Source organism: Chionomys nivalis, chromosome 8, assembly GCF_950005125.1.
Source record: "Chionomys nivalis chromosome 8, mChiNiv1.1, whole genome shotgun sequence".
NCBI classification, from domain to species: Eukaryota; Metazoa; Chordata; class Mammalia; order Rodentia; family Cricetidae; genus Chionomys; species Chionomys nivalis.
Genome location: NC_080093.1, coordinates 43,840,615 through 43,854,719, shown reverse-complemented (window position 1 = coordinate 43,854,719; position 14,105 = coordinate 43,840,615). Strand labels below are relative to the sequence as shown.

The 14,105-nt window shown below is 36.7% G+C and overlaps 1 protein-coding gene across 1 annotated transcript; it reads left to right on the top strand.

The window, feature by feature from the left end:
* Window positions 1–3,901: 3,901 nt before the first annotated feature.
* LOC130879556 (olfactory receptor 5B3-like) lies at window positions 3,902–4,828 on the top strand. Its single transcript, XM_057778198.1, has one exon. The coding sequence runs from the start codon at window positions 3,905–3,907 to the stop codon at window positions 4,826–4,828; it is 924 nt and encodes a 307-aa protein (XP_057634181.1). The 5' UTR covers window positions 3,902–3,904.
* Window positions 4,829–14,105: the final 9,277 nt, after the last annotated feature.

Genomic DNA, 14,105 nt, shown 5'->3' with positions numbered 1-14,105 from the left:
ACATGTGGGAAGAGAACTGATTTTTGCATTTTATTTTGGTTTCTATATTTAAACAATACAAATAAGCAAATAGTCAAATAAGTAACACATCCATGTAATAAAAAAATAAAAATTTGGCCAATTGTTAGTAGAAATAATTAGACAATTTTGTGAAATATAATTCACAAAATTCTGTAGAGTATTGTAAGGGACAAGACAGAAAAGAATGGTCAATGATCAATATATATTATATCAAGGTGCAGTTACCTGGGAACTAGAAGCTGAGATGTACTATTGGGCACAAGGTTCATTATAGATAACAATAATGTATTATGTTTTAGGAAAGACCAGAAGAAATGTAAAAAAATGCTAGAAGGGGTAATTTTGAAAGTTTTTATTATGAAGAAATGGTATTCTTAACTTTTATAATATACACCATATATAGAGACATTGCATGGTATCTCATTAATATGTACAGATTTTGTGTTTTTATTTATCCACTTTTTAAAAAATTACCTTCTAAGAAACAAAAACCAGTTTGGTCTCCAAGACCTGTTAATTACTCTTCCCTAAGAAGACAGGATGACGATCTTCAGATTCACTCTGGGGGACCTCTCCAGAGGTCTGTGGGTGTCTATAATTTTCTCTACATCTCTATGCACTAGCCTCTGAAATCCCAATGTGGCACACCAAGGGACATATTGCATAGTTTTATCCATTAGAAGCTATTTATTTTCTAAATGGTAGACATTGTTAACACATGCAGCCCTTTAAACTAACCTGAAAATCAGCTGTGGGCCTTCAAGTAAGGGGAGGAAAAATTCAAAGATAACCATCCAGATTGATTAACTATTATTTTCATGAGTTTCCATACAGACTTCTGTTTTTTATATACAGATACAACCTGAGAACTTTGGGAGAGAAACAATCTTGTCTTGTTTCTTGTAGTATGTATTCCTAATAAGGAGGTAAGTGACTCTTCCAAGGGAATGGGAGAAATGCATGCTGAATTCAGAACTTGGTCTGTGCAGAAGTTCTGTCCTCCCCCTTTTTATTTTTTAATTTTCGAGACAGGGTTTCTCTGTAGCTTTTTGGTTCCTGTCCTGGAACTAGCTCTTGTAGACCAGGCTGGCCTCGAACTCACAGAGATCCTCCTGCCTCTGCCTCCCGAGTTCTAGGATTAAAGGCGTGCGCCACCACCGCCCGACATCCCCTCTTTCTTTAGATAAGATTGAAATACTGATCACTCTCTAACATGCTCCTGTAAGAAGGTTTGTGAAATATTTCATAGTGGATTTTTAATGTTTTAGAGTGACCATTCCATATAAAATACATCCCTACTAGAAACTGGTCACCTACATTTCATAATCATAATAGTGAGAAGTAAAATTCAGAAAAGCAGTGGTCTGTGTATAGTTACTCTGAGTTTCTTGACAACAGTTATTTAAAAAAAGTTTTGAGGGATAAAATAGTTCAGAGGCTAAAGATTACTCTTATAAAACCAATTTGGAAATGTAGAGGCTAGACAAAGATGTCAAAATACTACTAGAGATTTAATTATTCGTATAACAAGTTTTTCTTCTTAGAAAGAATATGAAATGTAATTTTGATGTTGTAATTTTATTTTGTTCACTGTATGTTTGATTTACTTGGAGATATAAAAACATCACAAAAGACCCAAACATACCTGAAAGACAAAATAATCTTTCTTTACACTGATGAATCCTTAGAAATAAATGAATATTCTCTCAACCACATCTCAACACTTATGCCATGAGGTCAGTCTCATTGTTGGATGTAATCTTAACTTCTACACTTTGAGTGTTTTTTATATTGCTTCAAAAATTGAGATTCCTATGTAAATAATTAGATATTAAGTTGTCCTACTAATAAAGTAAGAAATAATATTTTCAATTACAATTTATGCACACACTCCATTTGTAAATATGTCAAACACTGAGGATTATCATGTGAGGTAAAATTGGCAACTAAAATATTTCTATGGTATATGTAGATAATTGAAGTGACCCAAAATGTCAAGAAAATGATTATAGGAAATAACAGAATAGATATCCTTCCAAATATGCCAAGCAAAACAAGAAAGTTTAAGTGTCTTTGGACTATAAGAACATTTATTAAATAATATGAAGCCCAGAAACGGGAAGTTTGGTCTCCAGGGTCTCTGTTATTGCTGTGGCATAATATGCTGAAAAAGTAAAACTAAAAATTTAGAAAAGAGAAATATTTTGTCTCAAATAATGGGTCATAAGACAGACACTTTTGAAAACAATGGTGCACATGAGACTGTACGAGCAGTATTGATATCCTTAGAATAAAAACAAACCAAGATTCATGAGAAGACACAGGTACAGGGGCCCCGAATGTAGAAATGGTAGTTTGGATAGCGAATTTTCAAGACTTAATAAGAACTAAAGTTCTTCATGCTATTATCACATAGTAATGACAAGATTAGTAGTAAGGCATGTTTAACAGCCAGTATTTTCTTGCCTCTGATATACTACTTTGTTTTCACAATAATACCCTAAATATGCCTCATTACTGTCTTAATTTTATGGATGATAATGTGGATTTTAGAAGAGTTAAGTTCTTTTTAGGTAGTCTGGATGATCTGTTACTTATATCTTTCAAGAACTTTAGTTCTCTGTGTTTTAATTAATGATAGTTTTCATTCCAAACTGCTTATGTGGTTGAATAGGATCCTCAAATGTCTTTAAGCTAAACAAATCTGGTATGTAAAATATTGAACAATATTAACTCAAGATAAAGCCTTCTTTGAGCTAATCATAACTTCATATTTCTGGGTATATCCTTATTAGTATACTAGTTGTGCTGTATTGATATCATGAGAATGTAAGTAGAAAGAATTAAAATGCACTTTAATCTCATTACTTCATTAACAACCTTCTAGTATTCAGTAAAAAACATTTCGCATTTAGGGATTACCCATTTGCTTGATCATTAATGAGAACAGTTATAACTGTGACCAAGATGAAATTCCCACACACTGTACCACTCAGTTCACTGTGATTAAACAAAAGAATACAATTATTCATTACAATATATTAGTTTATATCATTAGCTTGCAATGAGTGAAAAGTTTGCCCAGCTCCAGAACAGAAATTTCTAATTATGTTATTTAAATGTATACAAAATTTCTATCTCTTGTGCCTCAAAAGTTACTTGTATGTAATACATTATCAAAGTCATTATGCTATTGACAGAGAACAGGCTGATTCCATAATAGCTTTTGGAAGAGACACACAATTTAGTTTAATAGAGGCCAGAAAATGTGAACTGGCACATAGATATATTATAAAAAATATTTTAAACAGTTGCAAAACTGTCTGTGTGTAGCTAACAAATATATGTACTTTTTATTTTTGATAGAAAATAAGTTAAGATTCCATAGATATCAATTCTTTTATTTACCCTATTCTTAAAAGTTTAAGAAATATTAATCCTAGGTCTGGAGGTATGGCTCAGAGGTTAGGAGCACTAACTGCTGAGTTCAATTCTCAGCAACCACATAATGTTTCACAACCATCTATAATGGGGTTGGTTGCCCTCTTGTTATGTGTATGAAGACAGAGCACTTATGTACATAAAAATACATAGATAAATAAGTGTTGTCAAAAAACTTAAAAATTAACCCTATGTGTAAGAGTGATTTACTTCCATGTATGTTTGTACATAATGTGTGCCTCATGCTTATGGAGGCTGGAAGATAGTGTTAGATCTCCTGGTACTGAAGGTACACATAGTTGTGAGCTGAGCTGCCATGTATATGCTGAGTCTATTGGAACAGAAAATCAGTGCTTCTACCTGCTTAGCCACCTCTCCAGACACTTATTCTATATTTTTGAAATATTGTTTAAGGTCTTCTGTTGGGTAAATGATATCATTAATGGAGAACAGAACAGAAGTGATATGGTTCATCTTGTTGGGACTCACCGATAACCCATATCTGCAGCTTCCTCTCTTCATCACCTTTCTTCTTATCTACACCATCACCCTGATTGGAAACCTGGGGATGTTTCTGTTGATTCTTTTGGACTCTCGGCTTCACACCCCCATGTACATTTTTCTCAGTAATTTGTCCTTAGTGGACTTTTGTTACTCTTCAACAATTACTCCAAAGGTCATAGCTGGATTCCTTACAGGAGACAAGATCATGTCCTACAATGCCTGTGCCTCTCAGATGTTCTTTTTTTCAACGTTTGCCAATGTGGAGAACTACCTTTTGGTCTCAATGGCCTATGACCGCTATGTAGCAGTGTGTAAGCCTCTGCACTATGCCACCAACATGACAACAAGTGTATGTACATGTCTCATCATTGGCTGTTATATCTGTGGTATCCTGAATGCATCCATCTGCACTGTGGATGCATTAAGTCTCTCTTTCTGTGAGTCCAATGTGGTCCACCATTTTTTCTGTGATGTTCTAGCAGTTATGATTGTATCTTGTTCTGAAAGACGTGTCAATGAACTAGTTCTTATTTATGCAGCCAGCCTCATTATCTTTTGTGCTCTTATATTCATCTTAATATCCTACATGTTCATTTTCACCAATATACTAAAGATGCACTCTGCTACAGGATATCGCAAAGCTCTCTCTACTTGTGCATCCCATTTCACAGCTGTCTCCATTTTCTATGGGACAGTCACATTCATGTATGTGCAGCCCAGCTCTAGTCACTCCATGGACACAGACAAAATTTCATCTGTGTTTTACACGATGGTCATTCCTATGTTGAACCCTCTTGTCTACAGCTTAAGGAATAAGGAGGTAAAGAGTGCATTCACAAAGATTATATTAAAGTCAAAATAATCTTTATAGCTATGATTTTAATGTCTTCAGTTACAAAACTTCTTAATTCATTTCTTTCATCTTAACATTTATACCAAATCCCATTTACCTACCCTTCACTGCATTCAAGAACTTGAAGTGACAGTTTTGCCTCAGTAATAATGTGTTGGCTATCAAAAACGTAACATCTTTTTCAGAAGAGTGAAACCCAAATAAAATGTTGAAGATAACACTATGTCAAGTTGATGAAAAAATAATTGACTATATCATCATATTCATTCATTTTTATTCAACACTCCTTCTGTAACATCAACACATCAATGTAATAAATTACGCAAAGTAACCCACTGAGGAGAATACATACTCATGCATGTATTGTGAAAACTCATACAATTGGGGGTCAGAAATTTTCCAGAATAAAATGTAACATGGATTTGTTATGTGTCTACTTTTGTGTTCATTTAATTGTGCTTAACTCATAGGGACATTCAGATGAACATAGCTAAAATTTCATGTAATGACTAGAATATGAGGATATATTGTAAAAAGAGCTACTTGAAATAAGCAGACTTAGTTTTAACAACATCATTTCTCATTGTTATTTAATGCATTGAGTGTTCTCCTGTATAGAGTCAAAAGTCATGGAAAAGGAAGCTACCTCATTCTTTAAATTAGTTAATGAGTGTTATTTATCCCACTTTCTTCTACTTTACCCTCTCATTTTCCAAAGCATAATTACAGCCAAGAATCGTACCCAGGGGTGATGCCTCTGAATCACATTGCATAGTAACCCTATAAAGGCAGATGAAAAGCATGTGCAGCATTTTTTGCAGATGTATTCGGTTCCACTTCCCATTGTACATAGAAGACTGCAGATGGCCACCGTTACTGTGAACTTATTTCCACATAAATTAATCTTTGTTATACTCCATTCTGTGCTCTTGTGGAGCTCTTTGGTATAACTACATAAACCTAGATAATCAGTTAATTGTTATTGAAAGAAAGCTTGCAAGCTCTAATGTACTAAACCAGCATAATCAAGAACAATCTGCAGACATTTGCTGTTATACCCCCGTGTAGAAATCTAATTGCTTATAACCAAATGAAAGCATATAAGATAAAAACAAGATACTTAAGTGGGAGGATATCTTGTGTTGCTCCTAAATGCTATTGAGTTACAAAAATCTCAGTGTTGACTGTAAAATATTGACTTGTTAATTGTTGGTCTATAAGTTTGTAGAGGCCTTAAAACAATGCAGAGACTTGTAATTACTCTTGGTTCCTTAGTGTAAAGATTTCAGAAGACCTTATAGGCTGAAGGCAGCATTCACATTTGTTGCAAGCTATAAAGAAATTATCCTGGAACTGAGATTTAACAATTCCAGAAGGTGCCAAAAGGTTTATGCAGATTGTTAAGAGAAAAAAAGTCTTCAATGGTTTTCCCCCATGTATGAAGTTTATAAATTACAATACCAATCTCTCAGAAAAGTTGAAATCATTATCACAACAGTAGATTGACTATTATGGGAATAGCTAACAGTCATCTGTATTTGAAGCCTAGTATATAAGAAGAAATTCATGGGTACTACTGCCACTAAAAAGGAAAAAATATGACTGAGGAAGTCCTGTACTATGGGAGTTAGGGTCAGGGGTCCTATTAATGTTGTTTAACTAAAGGGAAATGCTGACAAACTTCTTTCTCAATATTTATGTTTATATCAGTAGAAAAATAGTATACCTTAGTTTTAACCATATAAAAATGCTATTCACAGCTTTAATAAGAGGATATATTTTTGTTTTTTTGCTATGGTGGTGAGTAAGGAAACACTTGGCTGCTCAACTTGCTAAGAGTAAGTAACATTAGGTTTTCAGCTATAAAGGGGACATTCATGCCACTCACTCAAAGGATCAGAGAGCATCACATAGGAGGAGGCAGCAGAAAGTGAGTGCCAGAAAATAGTGAAATGGCTGCAAATTGTTGTCTTCAGGGTATGACACAGCCATTGCAATTGTGCAGCTGCAACTTCCTGAACTTGATTGCACTGAATTGGGTTTCTGTAAGTCAGTATGGCTAGAGGAGAAGATTGAAAGATTCTATACATCCTAGAACTATTGGCCATTGCTTGATTGTGGAGGAGAGACAGTCATATTCTTCAGTTGTGTACACACTGATTGGTCCACCAGGTACCTATGGATAGTTCCAAACCAAAAGCCACATACATAGTCATTGTAAAACTCAATGAGTGCATGAGGTCATAAGACTGAGAAATAAACTTATTGGAGGACAGAATGTGGAAGGAAAATAACTAGAATATGGTGAGAATAACAAGAATGCATAATATATGAGTGAGATTATTAAAGGATAAAAGTAATAACAGTTATAAGAAAGAAAAGAAGGATCTCATGATTCCTCACTAATTTAGATAATTTCATTTACCGGGTAAAAAATTAATTTTTTTTAAATGTAACAATTTTGATTTCTGTAAGTCAGGTTAATTGCCTCTTTTCTGAAAAAAACTTATGAGGATTCTGCAAGTAGTCTCGTGGGGTAAAACTCGAGAGTTCATCCAATCTGTATAATTCTCTCAAGTTCCCCTTATAGTGGCCTCTAAATCAAACTCTGACTCCAAATACCTTGTTTAGAAAAGATATCCTTCAGGGCATGAGCCATTGGACCCCATTAATCATCTTAGTGTTATTCATGATGAGTACACAAATGCCTTCTACTTACCTAAGGATTTTCCATATATAAAGATTACAATGATGGTCTTCTCTACTATCATTTTGTATTAATTGTTCCAAATAATGAGTTTCATTAAGACAATTTCTATAGGAATATAATGTATGTTGCTCAGATTCACTGATCAGTGCTTGACTTTTGAATTTTAGCTTTGTATAAGACAATAATGTATCATAAGAAAGGTAGGTGCTTCACTAGTTATGGAAATAATAAGCTTATTGTATAAGAGAAGGAATTGAATGATGCTTATTTTACCAATAATCAGGAAGTAAGTAATTCTTCCCAGGGCAATGAAATTCAAAGAATTCATGTTGACTTGAATCTTGACCTACAACTTGTATTCCTTCTGCCAGTTTTCTTTGTATTAGAGAAGCGGGGCTCCTATAATAAAATTATGGCAATATTGCATAGTAAATTTTATGACTTCCTTGTGCATGATAATAGATATGAGTCTATTTGCAATCTTTTACATGTTGGCATCCAGTTATGCCAGCATCATTTGTTAATGATGTTTTCCTTTTTCCATTGTACTATTTTGGTTTCATTGTCAAAAATAAGGTGTTTGTAGTTATGTGAATAAATGGCAGATCATCTATTTGATTCATTTGGTCCTTGTGTCTGTTTTTAATGACACTACCAAGCTGTTTTTATTACTGTTACTCTATAATAGAGTTTGAAGTCAAGGATGATGATGCCCCACAAAGTTTATTGTATAGGATTTCTTTAGATATTCTGTTGTTTTAATTTTTCCGTATGAAGTTTAGTATTATTATTTCAAGGTTTGTGAATAATTGTGTGGGGATTTTGATGGGATTTCATTGAATCTGTAGATTACTTTTGGTAAGAACCTTCATCCAATAACTGATGGAACAAGATGAGGGATCCACAACCAAGCACAAGGCTGAGTTCTGAGAATCCAGTTGAAGAGAGGGAGGAGGAAATATATGAGCAAAGGAGGTTAAGATCACAATGGAGAAATCTACAGAGACAGCTGAATCAAGTTTTTTGAAAATCAAACTACAGACCAACAGCTGTTGAGCCTCCATGGGACCAAGCTAGGCCCTCCATATGTGAGAGACAGTGGTAAAGTCCAAACTATGAGGGCCCTCTAGTGGAAGGACCTGGATCTATCCCTGGTGCAGGCTGGTCTTGAACTCACAGAGATCCGCCTGCCTCTGCCTCCCGAGTGCTGGGATTAAAGGCATGCGCCACCACCGCCCGGCCATACTCAGTCTTAATGCAGAGGAGGGCTTGGTCCTACCTTAACTTAATGTGCCAGACTATGTTGATGCCCTATTAGAGCACTTAACCATTGAGAGGAGTGGAGGAGAGGTGGACTGGGGGTGGCAGCTAAGCATGGGGTGGAGGAGGGGTAAGAGGAAAACTGACTGGAATGTAAAATGAAATAAAATAATACATTATTAAAACAAGGGTCAAAGGGATTTGAGCCAGTCTTGCTACTGGAGCTCAATTATTTCTGTTTTTTAAATTTTTACTTTTATTTGACTATTTTCTTTACAAACAAACCCCAGGTTCCCCTAGATACCCCTCTCTCCCTCCCCCTTTCCTGACCCCATCCACTCATCAGAGGTATAAGGTCTCCTTTGGAGAGTCAACAAAGTCTGGTATACCACGTTGAGGCAGACGGGTATCAATGCTGACCAAGGTGTACCACCATAGCAAATGAGCACCAAAAAATTCAGTGCCACCCCTGAGTATATGGGAATGGGGGAAGAAGGGAGAGAATGGTGGATGGGAACATGAGGGATAGAGAAGCCCAAGTTTAGAGAAGAATGGAGGGGGAGAACAATGAATGAGATATCTTGATAGAGGGAGCCATTATGGGTTTAGGAAGAAAACTGGTGCTAGGGGGATTTCCTGGAATCCACAAGGATGACCCAGCTAAGACTCATAGCAACAGTGGAGAGGGTACCTGAATGGGCCTTACTTTATAATCAAATTATTGACTACTCTAATTGTCATCATAGACCCTTTATCCAGTTACTCATGGAAGCAGGTGCAATGATCCACAGTCAAGTACTGGGCTGAGCTCCTAGAGGTCAGTTGAAGAGAGGGAGGAGGGATCCTATCAGCAATCAGGATCAAGCTCAACTGTTTTTCTTAATTGACTCGAGCTACAGTCTATGCAGTTTCTTAGGTGAAACTCATAGATCCTACCTGTGTGGCAGTTCTTTCTACTTTTATTCATCAAAGCTCTATATAAGCTAGGGTTATTGTTATCAATTAGACAGTACTGGTTAAGGAGGAATCATCATTAAAATAATCACAGGTAAAAACTCACAATAGACTGGGATGCTTCCATAAGATAAGCACACTACATTACAGGCAGTGGGGGTCTCCCCACACCATTCACATCATGCCAGATACCAGAGAAAGGTTACAGCAGCAAGCATGAAAAGGTACAGAAAAATCATTTTGTGGTCTGTGCTCTTGGAGCCTTGCTAAACCAAGAGAGTTTCCTTCTGGATTGCTGATGCCTTGAACTCAATTGCCATCTGCTGCTTTTCTGACATGGCCACCAAGAGTAAAATAAATATGTAGAGAAGTTCATGAAATGAACAAATTTAAACAGGTCTACCAATGACAGACTCAGGGACATGATAAATTTTTAGTACAATATGGCTAATGTAGAGGTTATTTTGTGTATTGAATTGGCTGTTTTACTGTATGGCCAGTTAGCCATCATGATGCTTTTTTTTGTGAGATGATTTCCTCAGACTAATCTTGATAAATTGTAGAAGTCTACCCTCATATAGATGAGTAGCCATAATCCAATCTATTGATCATTGAACTGAACAGAATAAATTGTATAAAGGAGAAAAGTCTACTGTCAGTTCCCCCTTCCTTCTCCATTATTTCCTGTTCCTTTATTCTTTTCCCTGTCTGCCCTCCTCTTTTTGGTCAATATTTTTCTCATCTAATTGGGACACCAGTTTTTCCTATTTTATTTTAGATTGATGATGGAAATTTTTTTATTGTTTCTGACTTATTCAAAATTCTATTCTTAGTTTCTTTCAGGCATTAGGAAATAAATATAAATGCATAATGTGACTCAAAGGATTGAGATTTTCTGTTGAAAACTCTTGATGTAAATCTTCAGTGTTTGACTTTTTAACTTTTATTGATTCTTTGTGCATTTTACATGATGTACTCTTATTTAATGTATTACCCAATTTTGGACAACAAAAAAGGAGAAGCATCTTGTCATGGAAGCTGTTTTGTGCTTCATTGAGCCACACAGTTTACAGTTTAGCTGAAGGCACTCATCTTTACTTTCAAGTAAAGTTGAATTATTTGTCTGACTTGAGGCCTCTTGTTTCTGCTATACCACCAATAAGAGACACTCTCTGTGGCTTCTCTTGGGTATTCTGTTGTCATGTATCATAGGATCTAGTTCTTTTGAATATGTAGGTTTGTTACTTTTACATGCTCTAACAGTTCATAGATTTAGTGAATACTGTAGTGGGCCAATTCATAGTGTTGGTTCTGGACCTGCATTGTAGCTGGGTTGCTAAGCCCTCCAGCTTTCCATCATTGTCATTATCATGGCAAGTTCTCCTGCATTGATTCAGCTAGCTCACCCAATGCAGTCCACAGCAAGGAGTGGAGTCAGTTCTCCTGCTCTCTGGTTCCTCAGATCCAGGTACCCTGCACTCATATCACCAGACCTAGATCTACCATTTTGCCCAGGTAAAGTGTAGAGCTTTCTCTTCTAATTCATGTAGTAGTCATATAAGGGAAGAACAAAGTCAGCTCTCATGCTTTCATGATCTAAGGGCTGTCTCACCTGTGCTGTCACCTGGGGTTTTGTTGTAATCCAGGACAGGGATACTGCCAAATATCCTTAAAAGCATTTGTCTCTTTCCTTTATATTCCTCTCTATTATCCTCCTCTTCCTCTCCAGTTACATCACTGCTGTGATTTGATACAGGGATTGGTTGCTTACAGAATACATGGTCTAATGTGTAGTCACTGCATGTCCTTCCTAAACAACAGAATACTTAACTTAGGATATAGTAACTTGCTGTTTCAAGTATAAAAAAGTAGTTTTTGCATTCTTCCTCTCACCTTGTATTGTGCTTTATGAGCATATGGAAAATAAACAAGGGCATATCCAGCATTCACTGGATTGCCACATAAAGATGGAAAATACACAGAGAGCCTGGATACTGTATATTATTGTTGTCTTTGAATTGTGTGACTACTAGGGAAGGAGCAAGAGATACTAAATAACATTTGAGTATAAATGCCTCTAGACTAATCCAACATATATATTTTGAAAATACCTTGACTTCAAAATTGAAGTCAAAAGTATGTTACTTTGAAGAATAGGTTTTGCTTTTGTTTCCACCAGAAATGAGAGGCCGTGGATTCATTCCAAGTTTAAAAAATCAGGTTTGCTCCCAATAGATCAGCCCCACTGTCACAGTGGGTGGGTGCACCCCTCACAGTCCTGACTTCCTTGCTCATGTTCTCCCTCCTTCTGCTCCTCATTAGGACCTTGGGAGCTCAGTCCGGTGCTCCAATGTGGGTCTCTGTCTCTATCTCCATCCATAGCCAGATGAAGGTTCTATGGTGATATGCAGGATATTCATCAGTATGGCTATAGGATAGGTTCATTTCATGTTCCCTCTCCTCAGTAGCCCAAGGTACTAGCTGGGGACATCTCCCTGGACACCTGTGAGCCCCTCTAGCATCAAGTCTCTTGCCAATGCTAAGATAGCTCCCTTAATTAGGATATATACTTCCCTGCTCCCATGTCCACCCTTCCTTTATCCCAACCATCCCATTCTCTATTGGGAGCTCATCAAGGCCATCAGGACTGGGACTGAATAAGCATGGGATAAAACTGGACTCTCTGAACATGGCAGACAATGAGGGCTGATGAGAAGCCAAGGACAATGGCACTGGGTTTCAATCCTACTGCATGAACTGGCTTTGTGGGAGCCTAGCATGTTTGGATGCTCACCTTCCTGGACTTGGATGGAGGGGGGAGGACCTTGGACTTCCCACAGGGCAGGGAATCCGGACTGCTCTTCAGACTCGAGAGGGAGGGGGAATGGAGTTGGGGGAGGGGGAGAAGAGTGGGGAGAGGGGGAGAGGAGTGGGAGGAGGGGAAGGGAAATGGGAGGTGGGGAGGAGGCAGAATTATTTCAATAAAAAAATAAATAAAAAAAATCAGGTTTGGTCAATAAAGACCCCATGAATAGGAGCGGATGGCCCAAATGATCCAAAGTTTCAGAGGACCACTGCAGGAGTTTCCTTTGAGTTCTACATTTAGAACAGTTTCAAGACTGCTAGCTGAGATGATCAAGCCTCACAGAATTTTCCAGTCAGGACATGACAATATTCTAAATTTTCTTTAGGTCTCTGACCCCAACCAGCAGTTAATATCCTGGATAACTATGTTGACATTCCCAAAAAATGGATTGTGGATGTTTTCTTTGTTTAGAATGTTAATTACAAGTTGTATGGGTAATGATCAGGAGAAAAGTTAACCAAAGGAGATTTGATTCAGAGTTCTTGGTTTTTTTTTAAAAGGGGGGTGTGAAGTGTTGTGGGACAATGTTTTTACCCTGTAAAGATTTGTTTCTTGTACTTGTTTAATAAAATGCTCATTGAATAGTAGCCAGGCAGGAAGTATAGGTGGGGCAACAAGGCAAGAAGTAGAGGCGGGGCAATAAGAACAAGAGAATTCTGGGAATAGGAAAGAGTCAGTCTGCAGTTGTCACCCAGAGTGGAAACCAGACACAGAGCAAGCAAGAGGTGACTGCCCTGCTGAAAAAGGTACCAAGCCAAGTGGCTAATACAGACAAGAATTATGGGTCATGCTTCCGTCAAAAAAGTTCTTACTAGCATCAGTTTTAAATTTCTTAACTGAAATTTTTTGCAGAGTATCTTCTCATTGGGTTGATATCAACAATTTTTGCTTGTTTCTATTATGTATTAATTTCATTACTACTTCAAACCAATATGTGCCATTACTGCTTATGTTTCCCATATTACTTGACCTTAACAAGAAAATCATGCAGTTCTTTCTAAGGATCACAAAAATGAATGACACAGAGTCATCAAAAGTTCCCCCCCCCAAAAAAAGCCAAGACCAGATAATTTTAGCTTAGAATTTTACAAGAGTTTTGAGGCAGAACTAATACCAATATTCCTCAAATAATTCCACACAATAGAAACAGAAAGGACATTACAAACTCTTTTCATGAGGCTACAATTATGCTGATATCCAAGCCACAGAAAGACGTTACTAAGAAAGAGAATTACAGACCAATCTCACTCATGAAATTTGATGCAAAAATACTAAATAAAATACTGGCAAATTGAATCCAAGAACACATCAGAACCATCATCCCCCATGATCAAGTTGTCTTTATCCCAGAGATGAAGGGATGTTTCAACATACAAAAATCTGTCAATATAATCCATCATATAAAAAATTGAAAAATCAAAACCACATGATCATCTCATTAGATGCCAAAAAGGCTTACAACAAAATACAACATCTCTTCATGATAAAGGTCTTGG

Coding starts and splice junctions, on each gene's coding strand:
- LOC130879556 (XM_057778198.1), top strand. CDS start 3,905: ATGGAGAACAGAACAGAAGTGATATGGTTCATCTTGTTGGGACTCACC.